Here is a 16,667-nt window from a genome sequence, read left to right as displayed (position 1 = left end):
GTGACACATACCATGGATTGGACAAAATCCTGGGACTCAAACTAGTGGATGGCAAGGCCACCCTCCCCTGGTAAGCTGCAGCCTGCTGCAACCCCACACACCCCAGGGCCCTGGAGCCTACTGTAGGGAAGGCATTGGGTGTTGGAAGACTGAGCTGCCAAGCACAAATGGCTGCAGGCAACATTCCCATTCCTGTTCCAGGGTGGGCAGGGTTCCTAGCTGCCATCCTTCTCTTGGGATGGAGGAGGCTGGAGGACACCTGCGCTTCCAGCTTCTGGCCCAGCTGCAGAGCCCCAGAGACTCATGTGGTAGGTGGGACCACTGGTTTGCAAGTTGGAAAACTGGGTTGGCATTATAGCTCCCTGGGAATTCTCTGAGAACTTCCTCTGGGCTGTGGAGGCCTCACCCAGGCTCACCTCTGAAGACTGTGAAGAACATGAATGCACTCACACAATGTGAGGGACCCTGGGGTGGTGGGGAGCCCAGGCACCCAGCACCTGGGGGCTTGCATAGCAGCCACGTTGCTGGGATCCAGCCACACATTCTACATCCTAGTCTGTCTTAGCACCACACAGCTGTATGGTCTTGGGCTCCCTTAGGAGGCAAACAATTTAGAACTCTTGGCTTTTGTTTGTGCTTCTTTAAGATGGACTGGAAAAGGGGGGAATGGATAATTAAGAAGGGCTGCCTGCCATGTTCCTGGTAACCCTGGTCTCCAGGCAGGGAGGCCTTGAGTATGTGAGCAAGGATGGCAGAACAAGCATGGAAGAGGGCGGGCCCGGGGGCATTTCCCAGACACAGGTTGCACAGATCTGAGGCCCTCAGGAAGGCTGGGCTGCACAACAGACAGCTGCTTTCCAGATCTACCAGTACTGTGCTGGGGAGTTGCTCGGGGCCATGTGGCAGAGGCTGGGAGGAACCACAGGGATAGGGACAAGGTCAGGGAGGGTCTCTCAGGAGTTTTAGCAAATGCCGTGCTCAGCTCTGGCTGCCTCACTGGCCTTGTTGCTTTGGACAATCCAATCTCACCATGAACCATAAACTGGACCATCTGTTATGACAGTCTAATTGAAGATTCCCCAGTCCTTCTCGCTTAGCCTTAGGGATGCAGGAGGTGGTTGCCACACTCAGGCTTGCAGGGAGAGGGTCCCATCACCCTGCAGGCGGCAGGGGAAAAGGACTGGGAGTTTAGGAGTTGTGTTATCTTGTGGTGGCTGCTGCTCTGGGGTTAGTCAGCAGGTAGGGGCAGGGCAAGGCCTCGGGGGCAGGCACTAGCTTGCTTGGCCTCAGCCTCAGGGTAATCTAGGGGCACAGGTGGCAGCAGATGCCAGCATGGGCTCAGCTTGCATCATTAATGGGAGTCCGGCTGCCCCCAAGCAGTCTCTCGTGCTCACCCTCCTCGGTGGGGCGCCGGCCCCTGGCCAGGCAGGCCAGCAGCGGGCGGTGAAGCCCATTGTACAGCGCAGTGCCCATTAGGAGGATGAGGAAGCCAAGGATCTGCAGCGGGTGGAAGGCCTCCCAGCCGAGCGCCAGGCTCAGTGCCCATATGACTACGGTGCGCAAGCTGTCAAGCACCATGCGGGTGGTGGCGCTCAGCTCCTTGGTGACACTGATGCCCGCGAAGTTGAAGAAGGCGATGCTGCTGATGTTGCCCAGTAGTGCCACGGCGATGAGCGGCTGCTGGCCCACCTGGCAGAAGGCGTCCAGGGCGTCCTCCAGCATCCCGCGTGGGTTGCCGCTGAAGGAGCCAGCGGGGATGTAGTACATGGGCACCAGCAGCAGGGACAGGATCAGGAAGCCGAAGAAGCCTGGCGAGGGGGGAGGGGAGAGGCGTGGCACATTCTCCACCTGCTTGGTCTCCTGGCATGCACTGCCCACTCCATCCCTTCCAATCTCTGCCATTCCTTCCTTTGGGGTCCCTCGGCCCACCCTGGGCTTCGTCTCACTAGCTTACTAGACGGGCTCTGATCACTGCTTCTCTACTTTAGTCCAGTGATATCGACTGGATTGAGAGCATGCACAACATTTTACGCTGTGGTTTTGAAATTCTATGTGTGTGTGTGTCTACTCACTAACTAGCTTCCCAGAATGTGGACAGTGCTTGCTAACGTTTGTAAATTCTAGTCTGTTTTTTTTTTTTTTTAATTATTGACTGTGGTTTACTACTTTGCTTTCACAAGTTTGGGAAAAAAAACGCAGCTTTAATTCTGAACAGGAATGGTCTAAGGGACCACAGTGTGAGCTGAGGCGCCGCTTTCATCATGAAGTTTTGCTAGAAAGTAAAAATGAGGGGCCAGTGTTGTGGCATGGCAAGTGAATTCATCACCTGCAACGCCAACATCTCATGAGTGCCGGTTCAAGTCCTGGCTGCTCCATTTTTGATCCAGCTCCCTGCTTGTGGTCTAGGAAAGCAGTGGGAGATGGCCAGAATCTCTGGGCCCCTGTACCCACACAGGAGACCTGACAGAGTTCAGATTCCTGCTTTTGGTCTGGCTCTGCCCCAGCCACATAGCCGTTAGGGAATGAATCAGGGATGGAAGATTCAGTTTCTCTGCCTGTCAAACAAATAATAAATGAATACTGGAAAAAAAAAAGTGTACAGTGTGCTTGGTGAGGGTGTGGATTCAGTTGATTTATGATCTGCCATCAGCTTCTTGGCCCTGTAGTGGGCCAGGCCCAGCAGACACTGTCAGGCTCCAGCCCACGGCCCACAGTTCACCTTGGTCAACTCACTTTTTTTTAAACCTCCGGTGGCTCCTCCTAGTCTGTCATTTGAAGTCTAAATCTTCTTGCCCACAGTTAAGGTTCTCCACAAGATAACTCTAACCCACTTCATTCCGGATTACTTCCTCAACATCCAATCTATGCTGCACACCAATCATCTCAGCTCTCCACTCACACCTTTGCTGTTTGGAGGCTCCTCCTCCTGACTTCCACCTGTCTGAATGCCACCTTCCTTGCCTGAGACTCAGACATGCTTGGTACACAAGACATGGCTGTAGCACAAGCAGGCCAGGCTCGGAGGGAAGGCCCTTTGCCCTGGTTGGGTTCTGTCTGGACTGGGGCTTGAGTCCTGCTCATCTTGTCCTTAGCCTCCTCTAGCTCCTGGTACAGTAGGTGCCAAACGATCTGCTGACTGACTGATTCGTATCTGGTGAAGGGGGAAGGTATAGGTGCAGGAGGTTCACCCTCCCAGGGGTCCCCAGCATCCCCTCCCCACTGCTCATTGCGCAGTTCATGCTACATGTTGCCCTCCTCCCAGGCCCTGGGTCCACACATACCCTCAGTGCCAACGGCCCGCAGTGGGTGCACATTGTGCTTGTAGACAAACTTCTCCTCCAATACCATCTGGATGGCGACGATGATCTGGGCCATGATTATCAGCAGGTCTCCTGTGGGAAGAGAAGGGCCCGTGAGGCCAGGGCCGCAGCCAGGCGGGGAAGACATCATGGCCACAGGGACAGAAGGGCCCCCCACGCTCCATGAGGCCATGCCTGATTCCCGAGTCAGGAGGGACAGGTCAGCGGGGCAGGGCTGAGCCAAGCCCAGGAAGGCCCAGAGAGGCAGGTGGCTTTGAGACACAAGTATCTGGTATCATCCTGGCTCTGGACACTCTCCAGGGGCCACCCCATTGTACAATAGGAAACCCTGACTCCCTTCGGGAAGGTTCTTATGATGATGAACACACCTAGCTGGGCTCAATGAGTGTCCATTCCTTTCCCCTCCCAGGCCAGCAGTATGTAGGCGGGCACAGTTGTCACAGGGCAAAGCACCCCTCCTCTGGCCTCCTATTGTCATTCCTTTGCTCTCTCAGGCTGCTTGCCACGTGCCTCCTCAGTCTTCCCTGCACTCAACCCATAGCCCTGAGGGCAGGTGTGTGCCCTCAGCGCCTATGGCCAGGCTTGCCTGTGGCTGTGGGGCTCCTGGGCAGGACTTAGCAGGACAGGATCGGGCAGCCGGGTCCCGCGGGTCCCGCCCCATCCGCACCTGTGATCACTTCGCTGAGCTTGTGCTGACTGTCATGTCTGCTCATTAGGTCGGCCAGGCCCACGACCACCAGCCCGGCGATGGTGGCCAGGATGCCCAGCCACTGGCTCGGCATCAGCCTGCGGCCCAGGAAAGCCACGGAGAACAGGCCTGTGAATATGATCACCGCACCCCGCAGCATCTGGAAGCTGGAGGCACTCGTCATGTTCAGTGCTAGGAGAGGAGAGACAAGTGTTAGCTCCTGAGGGCAAAGCCTGGGTGTCCCTGTGGGGTCCCTGGGGCTGGAGGCGTGCCATGCCTCAGTGTGTGACTGTGAAAGAGAGAGACAAGGCTGTGAGCGAGGCAGGGCAGGGCAGGGCAGGGGCAGGGAGGCACTGTTTCACCAGCAGCTCCTGGGGCCTTCACGGAGCCCTCCTTGGCTACTCACCCACGTACATGAGACTGGTCCCCGTCATGTCACAGAGGGCCGGGGGCAGGAACAGAAGGGGGTTGAAGGACTGCTGTGCGTCAGCTCTGGAGTCTGACTGCCCTGCGGCTCTGCACTGCAGCAGGTAGAAGGCAGCTAGGCAGGAGAACTCCCCGAGGAACATGCCCACCGCCTGCAGCAGGGAGAGCCAGACACCTCAGAGCTGGAAGGGCACTCGGGCCTGGCCTTGGGCAGGGACTGCAGTACAGCCTTCTCCTCGGGTGAGTGCTTGCCCGCAACCCCAACATGCCAAACGACAAAAACAGCCCCTATGGTGCTCCCAAGGCTGCCTCTTCCTCTGTCCCAAAGCTCCCTAGGCTGTATGGAGTCCTGTCCCCAAACCACCCACCCAGGTCAGCTTACTAACCAAGCCTCATGTGGGGAAACTGAGGCCCAAAGAGTCTCCAACACTCATGGACAGTCACCAAGCATACTGCTGGCTATTAGGGCCAGGGCTGAACTTGTAAGCTCTGGGTTGCCAGTCTAGCGATGTGATATCTTCATCTACAGAGACTGCCCTGGCTCAGCAGGAGCCCGGAATCTCTGATGGAAGGGAGGCTCTTTTAAGCACTTGGACATGGTGAGGCACAACTGCTCTCCAGGACTCAGGTGGGCCAGCAGTAGGGGACTGGCCCCCTTTTCCTTTTAGAGGGCCACCTTCAATCTCTGGCCCCTGTTATGGGGAATAAAGATGACTGATGAGGGCAGAGGCCACTCCATCCTGAGGTCAGGACCTAGCCTGGCCTGAACCCTGAGGCACTTGCAGGGGAAGAGGGGATTGGAGCAGATACCTGTAGGAAGGGATGCTGGAAGCTGTGCTCCTGGCTCCCTCCGCAGCCCTTGGCTGTGAAATTGTCCGCCCACCTGCAGCAGAGAGAAGGCAGGTCAGCAGAGGGAACATAACAGGGTTCTTGCTCTGCTCAACGCCAAGAGGCCGGAATGAGGTGGCTCGGCCCCAGTGTAGGGCTCGCTGCCCTGGCACCCAGAAATCAGATATTCCCATTATCACACTAGAGTCCCTTGGTGGATCAAGAAGCACCATTTATACCTATTAAAATTATTTTTAATGTCATATATTTAAAAATACAGTGTTGGCTGGGACCAGTGTTGAGGTGTAGTGGGGTTAAGCCACTGCTTGTGATGCTTGCATTCCATATCAGAGCACTGGCTTGAGTCCCAGCTGCTCTGCTTCCAATCAAGTTTTCTGTTAATGTGCCTGGAGAAGTAGTGGAAGATGCCCCAAGTATTTAGGCCCTTGCTGCCTTAATGGGGGAGCCAGACGGAGCTTGTGGATCCTTTTCTTCTTAATTAAAAAAAATGTTTTATAAATTGAAAAGACAAATTTAGAGAGAGAAGGAGATACAGAAAGATCTTCCTTCCACTGGTTCACTTCTCAAGTAGCTGCAAAAGCTGGAGATGAGTTGTTCTGAAGCCAGGAGCCAGGAGCTTCTTCCAAGTCTCCCATGCAGGTGTAGGGTCTCAAGGCTTTGGGGCATCTTCTATTGCTTTCCCAAGTCTCAAGCAGGGAGCTGAAGGAGAAGTGGAGCAGCTGAGACATGCCCATATATGATGCTGGTGCTTGCAAGGTAAGGATTTAGTCATGAACCATTGTGCCAGGCCCGAATCTGCGGTTCCTATCATCGGCATTTCCCCAGCCCTGACTGCGTGGCCATCTGGGGAGTGGACTAGTAGATAAAAGATCTCTCCTTGACTCCCTTTCCTTAAAGGATTTATTTATTTTATTTAAAAGGCAGATTTAAAAAATTATTTATTTTGGGCCCGGCGTGGTGGCGCAGTGGTTAAGGTCCTCGCCTTGCACGCCCGGGATCCCATATGGGCACCGGTTCTAGTCCCGGCAGCCCCACTTCCCTTCCAGCTCCCTGCTTATGGCCCGGGAGGGCAGTCGAGGACGGCCCAAACCCTTGGGACCCTGCACCCGTGTGGGAGACCCAGAAGAGGCTCCTGGCTTTGGATCGGCATAGCATCGGCCGTTGCGCTCACTTGGGGAGTGAAACATCGGGCGGAAGATCTTCCTCTCTGTCTCTCCTCTCTGTATATCCGCCTTTCCAATGAAAAAATAATAAAAATAAATCTTTTTAAAAAATTATTTATTTTTTTTTAGAAAGAGATTAACAGAGAGGAGAGACAGAAAGATATTCCATTTGTTGGCTCATTTCCCAAATGGATACAATGGTTGGGGCCAAGCTGGTCTGAAGCCAGGAACCAGGAACCCTCTCTGGGTCTCCCACGTGGGTGCAGGGTCCCAAAGCTTTGGGTTGTCTTCTCCTGCTTCCCAGGTCATAATCAGGGAGCTGGATGGGAAGTGGAACAGATGGTATATGAACCGGTGCCCATATGGGATGCCGGCATTTGCATGTGGAGAATTAGCAACTGAGTCTTTGTGTTAGTCCCTGAAAGGTAAATTTTATAGCAAGGAGGAGAGAGAAATCTATCAGTTGGTTCAAACCCCAAAATGGCTGCAGCAGCTGGAGCTGAGCCAACCCAAAGCCAGAACCCAGGAGCATCTGGGTCTGACACATGGTGCAGGGGCCCAAGGACTTGGACCATCCTGTGCTGTTTCCCCAGGCTGGAAGCATGGAGCTGGATGGGAAGCAGAGACATCGGGACATGAACCAGTGCCCATTTGGGATGCTGGAGACGCAGGTGGAAGCTTAGTCTACAACATAATGCAGGCCCCAAATTTGCTTTTTTAATGCTTGATGATTTCATTTCAACTGGCTTCCTTTGCAATTTTTGCTCTTTCACTTGCACATTTACAACTGATTCTGGGAAGAGGCTGACAGGCTACAGTGGACTGTCAAAGGGCTCTGCAGCTCAGAAAACAGGAAGTCTCTGGTCTATGGGGGAGCTCAGGAAAAGACCACAGCACAAACAGCACCCCACACCTTCACATAACCTTCACAGAACAGGAAGGTCTTCCTAACGGGACCGCCCAGCAGGAGGCAACTGCATCAGGCAGGTGGTGAGAGCTGAGCTCCCTGCCAGCACCATGGCAGACTGTGAGAACTGACTGTGGTGCTTCTCCCCGCTCAGCCCGGGCTCCTTCAGGGCTGCCAATCAACTGGAACTGTCTGCCATCTGTGCGTGACAACTTCTCCTGAGATGCACTGATGCTGGGCTTGGTCACTCTGGCATCTCAGCTTCCATCTGGAAGCCCTGTAGACACACAGGAGCCTTCTGGCCATCTCCCGAATCTCTGGGCTCAGCAGCCCCAGCCCTTTTGAGTCTCTTGCTCCGCTGGCTGCTGATCTGTGGAAGCCCGTTCCGTGGGCCCCGAGCCAAGATTGTCACTTGGCCCAGTGTGGGGCTGGTCAGATGGTAACTCCTCCCCTGTGCTGGGCTTCTCGGGTTAGTTGACACCGCTCTGACACCATGGGGCCATCGATGCACATGCAGGGCTGTTTCCCGTGAGGCTCTGGCTGGCTTCTCCTGCACCTGCCCACACTGCTGGCCTCACAAGTGCAACACCTGGGCCTTCTTGTTACCTGTCCTTCAGGGGCTGTCTCATTACGGCCCCCGGCCTGTGCCTCCCATGCAGCATCAATGGGCATGTGTACTGGTTGTGCCAAACACATAGGAGTTGGGCTTGGCAGAGGGTCTGCCCAGCCCCGGCCACCATGTGTTCCTGACTTACAGAGGAACAGGAAGCTCTTTCCTGCAGTGCAGGACAAGGGCCTTGATGCCCAGACCCTGGCAGTGGGCAGGGCCAGCTTCTGGTCAGCTGTGAAGGTGGCACTGACCTGTGACCACCTCTGCTTAGACTCACACACACACCCCAGTGCAAGTGAATGACCGGGGACTGTGGTCATATTGTTCCACGGCAGATGCCCCATCACTCTGCCACAGAAAGAGCAGCAGCGAGGGTGGCTTGTGGTTCTGAGTGAGGTCAAAGGACAGCAGAAAGGGGTGTGAGGGTTCAGAAGGGGCCGGTTAGAGCCGAGCAGAGCCTGTACACCTGCCAGGGCCTGGGGACTAGGCTGGAGCCAGGCCTGACACTAAAGGGGGCAGGTCAGCCCAATGAGGGAGAGAAACAACTGCCTACCAGGGCCTCGCTTGGGTCCCCGGACAGGACAGGATGTAGGGAGAGGGTAGGGGGTGAAGACCAGTGTGAGCTCACCCAGGAGGCTGGCTCCTTACCCCAGGTAGAGAGAGTGCCCCAGGGAGGCCTGGGGGAAGCAGCTGAGCAAAGCAGAGAGGTGAGTTAGAGTGATGATGTGAGAGGAGTTAAGACTGGGTAGTAGGTAGTTAGGATATTCTGGGTCCCCAAATCATTTTTCCTCAAATATAAAGGGATATTTTTCCCCACCATGTCTTGCATTCGCCAGAGCACGTTTCTCCCAAGACAAGTGCATATCTTATTAGAAACACACTTCCCCAAGAGACAAGGGAGACCTGAAGCATCAGTCCCACTCTGTCTCCTGGCCGTTGCCAAGGGGGAGGGCTTCACACTGGCCTCTTTATCATTAGAAAGGGACCAAGGAAGTTGGCCAGTGACACCTTTCTGGCCTTTTGTCCCAAGGCCAGGTACCAAGGAAACCAGGAATTTTCTTTGCTTATGGAGAAACATCTTTGAAGTAAACCTTTAAAAGATGCTTTCCCCACCATTAATACGGGTTCTTCTTGTTTTTCCTCCAGCCACTATGGCAGAGCACTAGGGCATTCTTTTTCACTTGTCCTCCTGCCACTTTGGCAGAGGACTAGGGTCTTTTTCACTTTTCTTCCTGCCACTATGGCAGAGGGTAAGGGCCCTTTCTATCTCAGAGCCCCCTCCCGTCACTAGGACGGGAGCCTCTCTTCTCAACTTTTCTAATAAATCTTGCTTTAAAACTAAACTGGGTCCACATGAAAACTCTTTATTCCTGCGAGACAAGAATTGAGGTTGCTGCTGTATTTGGGGTCAAAAAACCCTACAACAATGAGGGTTACCCAGGGCCCGGAAGAAGAATGGCTGGCAGCTGGACAGCGTGTCATGCATGGGAGCTGCCAGTGCAGGGGGCTGCAAGAAAACGGGCACTGCCAGGCTATGAAACTGACAGCAAAGACTTTTAGGGAAGGGCTTGTGTGGCAAGTGTGAAGGTCACTTCCTCATCCTCCTGCCACACCCTGACCACCAACAGATACCCCTCCAGAGCTCCACCAACCCACTTTGTATACTGCCTAAACAACTTCAGAGAAAGGACAGCTCAGGCCTGAGGCTCACAGGAAGGCTGTCAGGCAGCCACTCCCAGCCCCAGCTCCTGGCACACAGCATAGGAAGACAAATGAGACTTCATATCCCACTGGCAAACGGGGAGGGTTCGCTGTCCAGATGCAACGTCTCCAGGACTTCTACTGGCATCAGAGGCGCCCCCTGCTGGTGAAACAGGCTGGCGCTGGTGCTTCCCTAGGGCAGATGTGCCTGATGGAAGCTGGCTGGGGCTGTACTCTTTCCTGGCTTCCAGAGGGCCGGCTTTGCTTTCTCTGGGAGGCAGCTCTGCCTGGACAGGCCTGGTTGGCAGTGTTCCCACTGGGGAAATGGAATCTTTTTGTATCTCAGAGCCCGGGGCGGGTTCCCAGCCCAGCGGATTGGGTGTCAGCAGCACAAGCTGCCCTGCCACTCAGGCCTGCAGGCTCCATAGGCAGGAAGGAGCCAGTCTCCTCCTGGTTCATTGTTGAGGCTCAGAACAACCCCAAGTCTCACAGGAGCCAAAATCCAGCCCCAGGGGATGTGGAGATGACAACCATGTCCCCTAACGTCCTTTGCTTCCCGACTTGGTCTCTACTGGGCACTGTTTGGCTTCACAGCAAAGACCCTCACTTTACACACGGGGATCCCGAAGCTCCAGGGAGCCTAAGGGGCCCTTACAGTTTACCCTTGGGAAAGCGAGGAACCACGAGTCACTTTGTCCCAGGCATGATCCTGGAGACACTAGGACTTTGTTGTCAGTAGAATGAGCTATGGCAGGAGCTGACACATGGCAGCACTTGACAAGTCCTCCTCTATCCCTTCTGCCTCCATCCTCTCCCGGACGGCAGTATCTCCCCCTGCCCAGGCCCAGCTCAGCCCCACACAGCACAGCTGAGCTGCAGACCCAGAACGGCTGGGAGAAGCCATCCACTCTGAAGCCTGAGGCAGAAGCAGCCGGGATGGTTCCAGCCACCTGCCCCAACACCCCAGTGCCATGGAAGAAGTTGGCCATAAGCTCATGACATTCCTAAATGATGGATGAGGAAGCCGTGGTGGGGGCAGAGAGAGCCTGAGGGACACGGGACATGTCAGCTGGGCCCAGGAACCACGCCTTAGGTTCTCCACCCTTAGAAGCTATCTCGTGACCATCTCCAGGTTCTTCAAACTCCCTGGCTGCAGCTATTGATTCCAGAGGATGCCCTGGGCCCAAGGCTGTGGCAGGAGGACTATTAGGCTCCCAGAGGGCCAGCATGAGGCCCCAGGAGGAAGTGCCCCTGGCTGGCACAGGTCAGGCCACTTGAGTTTCTGGAAACTTAGCAGGTAGGCTAGGGAGCAGGCAGCCCATGCTGGGTGGTGAGTCACTCTAGAGCCTGGCCCTGTGCAAACTCCAACTTCAGCATGCTGGGTGGTCAGAGCTGGCAGGCAGAGCTGAGGAGGTGACCACTGGGGCTGGCCCAGGCCCATTGGTTGTGTGTCCTTCTGCCATTCAGTCTGGTGTCCCCAGCTTGGTGCGTCCCAGGAGCAGCTTCCTTTTCCTGCTGTGGCACCAGCAGAAGGTCTGGGACTTCTCTGCTCTCTGCCTTGTGAAAGAATGAGCCTCTTCATCTGTACAGATGAGGAAATGTTTCTCAACAAATCTTACAGGGTCAGGCCCAGTGTGATGGCTCAATGACTAAATCCTCACATTGCAAGTGCTGGCATCCCATAAGGGTGCTGGTTCATGTCTCTGCTGCTCCACTTCCCCTCCAGCTCCCTGTGTGTGGCCTGGGAAAGCAGTAGAGGATGGCCCAAAGCTTGGGACTCTGCAGCCATGTGGGAGACTTGAAATAAGCTCCTGGCTCCTGCTTTGGATTGGTTTGGCTCTGGCTTTGTGGCCATTTGGGGGAGAGAATTGGTGGACGGACAACCTCTCTTTCTCTCTGTAAATCTGATCTGCCTTTCCAATAACATTAAATCTTTAAAAAAAAAAATCTTAACAGTTTCTGGGGGGGGAGGTGAGGTAGCGGTTTATCATGTCCATTTTATAGTTGAGCAGCCTGAGGCTTTCTGGCCTGATAAATCATTTAATTCCAAAGTTTTCAAGTCTCATGCTCTCTCTATCCCAGCACACTGTCCTCCTGATTTAAGACTTCCTCAGCTGCTGGCCCAGTAAGTCCATGAGAAAATCATCCCACGCCAGTTTGTGGAACCCAAGGATGGGGAGAACTGCCAAGGGCAAAGGCTAACACAGAAAGGGCAGTGAGATCTTCACAGAGTTCTAGGGGGCCTGAGCAGCCAGTCCTAAGGCATGCCCTGGCTGGGCGGGGGGCCTGGAGTCTGCGAAGCTTGGTGGGGTAGGTGGGCTAAGCCTTACCTAGCCCAGCCCTGACTTTGCTGCTCTAAATGAACCAGACTCTGCAGCGGCCACCACCCTCTGTGTCAGCACTGGTTTAAGCAGATAGCTTCTGGGATCTCCAAGACAGACGACCCACGGGAGGGGTCGGGGAGAGAGCCAAGGAAAGCAGAAGTGATTCCTTCCCAGGGAGGGTCCTGCTGGGATCCACGGTCAGGACCAAAGAGGAGGCCTGATGCGTGGCTTTTTCTCCCAGGCATGTGACACCCCACGTCTGCACCCGTGAGGGGGTGGGGCTGCCTCCCTGCAGGAACCTGCTGAGTGAGCAGAAGCAAGCAGGCCTGTGGTCCAGCAGATAGCACATGCTCACATGTACTTCCTCGTCCACTGGGAAACAGAGGAGGGCAGCATCCTGTTCCATTACGAATCGAGGAAGTGCAAGAGGCTCCCACAGGGGCTCTTAGCTGTAGGGGGGCAGCCAAGCAGAGGGACAGCAGAATCCTGGGGGCAGGTGCCTGCTGAATGGCCCCACAGGAAAGAGGGGGCCACGGAGGGGACTGGGAGAAGGGATTACATGAAGGAATACAATCTCCATGGACATGGGACCACCTGTTCGTGTACAAGCGAGAAGAAATCCCTGAGGAGGAAGGAGGCGTGGGTACCACAGTCCTGGAGAACAGGCCGAGCCCCAGGGCTCAGCTCAGGCTCCTGCCTAGTGAAGCCATTTGTCCTGGGACAGGTTCCTGTAAATCAGGATGATTTCTAACAACTCCAAATGCCCTCAAATTACTAAACAAGTCCCTGCCCCTCTCTTCTCCCCTTCACTCCCCTCCCTCTCCCAGTGGTGTTTACAAATGTGGACTCTGGAGCCAGAGCCACTGGGTCATTCTGTAACCTCAGGTTCCTCACCTAGGGATAACAAGTTTACCTGCCTTATGGGGTGGCTATGACGATTCACCGGGTCGTACTGAAAGCCTGACTGGCAAGGGCACGTTAGTTAGTTGAGTTACACTGACTGCTGTACCCAGGCTTGTCTGCCTGTCCCCTAACCACTGTAGGCCAGAAATGCAAACTCACATGGACAGCTCCCATCAGGAAAGGGGTGCACAGAGGCTCCCCCCAGATTCCTTCCCTCGTGGTTTTACAGCCCTGGGAAAAATGCTGAGAGCCCAGCTGCAAGCAGGCACTTGAGGTTCCTTGAGAGGGCCCACACTGGGCTGCAGGGCAGGGCACAGGATCAAAGGATGGGTGTGGGTCTCCCACTAGATGGCCTCCAGGGGCCCCATGATCTCCGGGCTTCCCTACCTGACCGGTTTGGAGCCTTTCAGGAAAGGTGTTGAGCCAGCAAGTTTCATCGGGGTAGTGAGTGGCCACACAGACCCTTTCTGGGAATTGCAGTGCTGGAGGACACCAGGCTACTCTAGAGGCACTTGATGGAGCCACCTGAGGATGAAGACTCATTCTGCTGCATTCAGATGGGATCCACCTGTCACCAGGGACTTGATCCACATGACCTCTGGGAGGGAAGACCGCGGGCCCAGGAGGACAACAGTGCTTCACAAGGCACAGCTGGCCAGAGATGAAGCCAAGAGACAGGTGGGCCTCATGAAGATCCCTCCCACGGGGAAGGGGAGGCCACTGTGACAACGATGTGTGTGCACCTCAGCCTCCTGCACCCCGAGATGTAAAGCATCCCCAAGGTGGGGATGGGGACTTTCTCTCATTCACTACCAGCGGTGCCTGGCTCAGGCCCAAGGCACTGAGCCGAATGCTTCTCGAACCTGTCTTCCTAGACATGTCAGGTCGGGAATGTATTGCACACGCACCACGAATGAGAATCCGCCCCTGTCCAAGAGTGACCTCAGAGTTGCAAGGCACTTGCATGTGGCCTGGAGGGATGCACAGCGCCTCGCCTACTGTGCCCCCCTGGCCCTGGGCTAGGCCACTGCCTGCCATGTATACCGTGGGAAAGACCAGCTTGAAGGCACAGGTGGGTAAGGACAGTGAGAGATAAAGGTAAGGGGCTGCCTTCCTGCTCATGACAGACAGGAGATGATGCCTGCCCCCTCAGTGGGGACTTGGTCCTCAGACTCCAGCCCTGGGGGGACTGTCCTCCACACAGCAGGGCTGAACCGCCTAGCACTCCCACCAGGCTTAAGGACAAGGCTTCCCTTCTCCCAGGTTAGAAAGCCTGGTGCGGCCTGCCAGGCCTGTGGCTTCTCTCTCCCTGCTGCCTCCTACACCTGCTTCTCGCTGCCTTCATCTGTTGTCCCAAGAATCCCTTACTCTCACCACCAGCTTCATCACCACACTTTGCACTTGCCACTCCCCAATACCAAAGCCTCTCTCCCACGTCGGGCCCATAAGACACCCTCTTCGCTGCTGCCTGAGCAGCTCCCTGGCCGGGGCCTCCTGCTGTTGCCCGAGGAACCAGCCCACCCTCTTGTTTGATAAAGATGTAGAAACACAGGAGGCACGAAGACAGGCAGGGACAGCGAATGCCACAGCCAGGGCTCGGAGCCCCCAGCACAGGGCGCGCGCGGTCCCGCCCGCAATTCCTCGGGTCTCCCCATGGGTGGGTCATGAACAGCGCGCACCGATCAGGCTCAGCTCGGGGGAAGCACGCGTGGGTCGCGGCGCCCCCGCAGACCCCGCACGGCCCCGCTCCGGAGCGGGCCCAGACTCACTTGGCCGACAGCGTATTGATGGAACCGGTGACGAGCATGAGCCCGGCCAGGAACAGCTGGTACTTGGTCCAGGCCATGGCGACCGATGTGGGGTCCCCTCCGGGCAGCAGCTCCGGTCCGGGTCACCCGGAGAGTCGGGGTTCGGGGGTGGGAGGTGGGTGGGTGTCTCCCTGCAAGCGCTTCCGGTCCGGGCGTCACATGACCCGCCTGGTCCCGCCCCGTGTCGGTCGCCCGGTTCCCCGGGAGCGCCTTTGGTGGCGTGGCGTGTGTGCTGCCGCAGGAGGGTCGTGGGGTGCTCAGGCCGGGAGGGTGGCTCCGGGGAGGGCTGCCGGGGTGCGGCGGAGAGGAGATCCCAGACGAGCCGCCGGGGGTAGGCGTCTCCTTTCCGCAGGGCTCCCTAGGAACTCTGGGGGCGTCCCCAGGGACCCCAGCCTCATCTTGTAGGAAAATGGCGTGGAACTCCATTCTCGGCGGCGGGGCTAGGGGCGCATTTGAGAGCAGAGCCAACCCAAGGGGGATCCTGAAGGGGCGGGGGAGCGGTTGGACCTCGGCATATCCTTAGGAGCTTCCCCTCCTGCACGAGCCCCCGCATTCATCCTCAGCGGCTCCGGATGCCGAGCTCCCGAGTCATTCACGGCGGAGACACCCGTCTTCGGTCAGCTTGCGGAGGATTTCCGGCCTGTGAAATCCTGCTGCTGGTTCGCCGCCGCCAGCTGTCGCCTTGTGCTAACTCATGGCTCCAGCCTGCATCGCACCTCCCTACCCGTCCATAGCTGTGAGCCTTATAAGTGGACATCTGCACGTCCTCCTGCGTGCCCTGGTCTGTCGTGGCCTGGTAAATATTGCTGTTGCAGGCTCAAGGAGTCTCCAGAGGCCAGCCTCAGACCACTGTGTTTCAAGTCCAACAGAGAAGGTGTATGCGGGGGTCCTGGACAAAATGAAGTGGGCCGCCAGATAGACAGGATAGGGTGTCCCTGGAGGAGGAAATGGCGGTGCAGTGGCGCAAAGGTATGGATGAGTGTGAATGTGGGGTCCACGCTCCATTCTGGAACTTTCCTTAAGCTGGCTCTCTTCAGTGATCAGGGAGCTAGGGGGACCAGACAGGAGGTCTGGTTTGAGTCCCAGCCACTCAGCTTCTGATCCAGTTTCCTGCTAGTGGGGCACCCTGGGAAGCAGCAGATACTGGACGGCTACCTGTGGGAGGCCTGGATTGAGTTCCAGGCTCCAGGCTTTGACCCGGCCGCCAGCTGCAGCTGTTGTGTTGGGGAGTGAACTAAGGGGTGGAAGAGCTCTTTGTTTCGTTCTACTTTGCAAACAAAAGGTAACTAAAAGTTTTGACACATAGAAACTAAAGGAAAGCATTTGTTTGCCAAAAAGGCAGACACTGGGGCCAAAACAGAGCTTCCAGCCCAAAGGACTGTTTGGGGCAGTCCCTGCTCCCTCGGGAGGCAGTGCTGACCGGCCCGGGTGACTCATTCAGCCCGGATCTGCACTGTGGCCCCACGTGTCCAGCCAAGGGCACTGCCCTGAAGTAAACATTACTAATGGCCGCTGGTGTCACCTGCCCGACATGATGTCACTGGCGGCATGGTCTGTGTCTGCCTCCAGGGCAACATCACCCAGCGGGTTTGAACTGAGTGTGCCATTGTGCCCATCCATCCATCACACAGCTGCCTCTGGAACCTGAGAGATGGGAGGATTTATTGTCAGATACACACGGAGCCAACGAAGTGTGGGGTCCCCCGAGGAGACACAGGACAAGGCTGCTGGAGGAGGTGAGCACACCATCAACCAGGCGCCGATGTGAGGTGCTGTCAGAGGCAGGGGCCTGCGGGGAGAGGGTGACACGATGGGTTCCCTGGGTCAGGCCTGTGTGGGGAGCTTGACTTCTGTGGGCTTGGTTTGCTGTGGTACTGGAACTCAAGATTGGACTGGAAGGATTGGAGCAGATTGCTCTGAGTGGAGGCAGGGACAATCACATGGACACGGGGACCTGGCTCACGAACC

General features: G+C 56.2%; 1 protein-coding gene across 1 annotated transcript; it reads right to left on the bottom strand.

The window, feature by feature from the left end:
- Positions 1–491: 491 nt before the first annotated feature.
- On the bottom strand, positions 492–14,815 carry SLC35F6 (solute carrier family 35 member F6). Its single transcript, XM_040992944.1, has 6 exons — positions 14,661–14,815; positions 5,245–5,317; positions 4,415–4,586; positions 3,988–4,200; positions 3,282–3,392; positions 492–1,808 (listed from the first exon to the last, which is right to left on the bottom strand). Exons 1-6 carry the CDS (start codon positions 14,735–14,737, stop codon positions 1,339–1,341), a joined length of 1,116 nt encoding a protein of 371 aa, XP_040848878.1. The 5' UTR covers positions 14,738–14,815; the 3' UTR covers positions 492–1,338.
- Between the last annotated feature and the right edge of the window lie 1,852 nt (positions 14,816–16,667).

Source organism: Ochotona curzoniae, unplaced genomic scaffold, assembly GCF_017591425.1.
Source record: "Ochotona curzoniae isolate NIBS_2020 unplaced genomic scaffold, NIBS_Ocur_1.0 contig_883, whole genome shotgun sequence".
NCBI lineage: Eukaryota > Metazoa > Chordata > Mammalia > Lagomorpha > Ochotonidae > Ochotona > Ochotona curzoniae.
Note: the sequence above shows the minus strand (reverse complement) of the source record. Positions and strands in the feature narration are given on the sequence as shown.

Coding starts and splice junctions, on each gene's coding strand:
- SLC35F6 (XM_040992944.1), bottom strand. CDS start 14,737: ATGGCCTGGACCAAGTACCAGCTGTTCCTGGCCGGGCTCATGCTCGTC. Junction 5,318..14,660: donor ATCAATACGCTGTCGGCCAA/GTGAGTCTGGGC, acceptor TCTCTGCTGCAG/GTGGGCGGACAATTTCACAG. Junction 4,201..4,414: donor GACCAGTCTCATGTACGTGG/GTGAGTAGCCAA, acceptor CTCCTCTCCTAG/CACTGAACATGACGAGTGCC.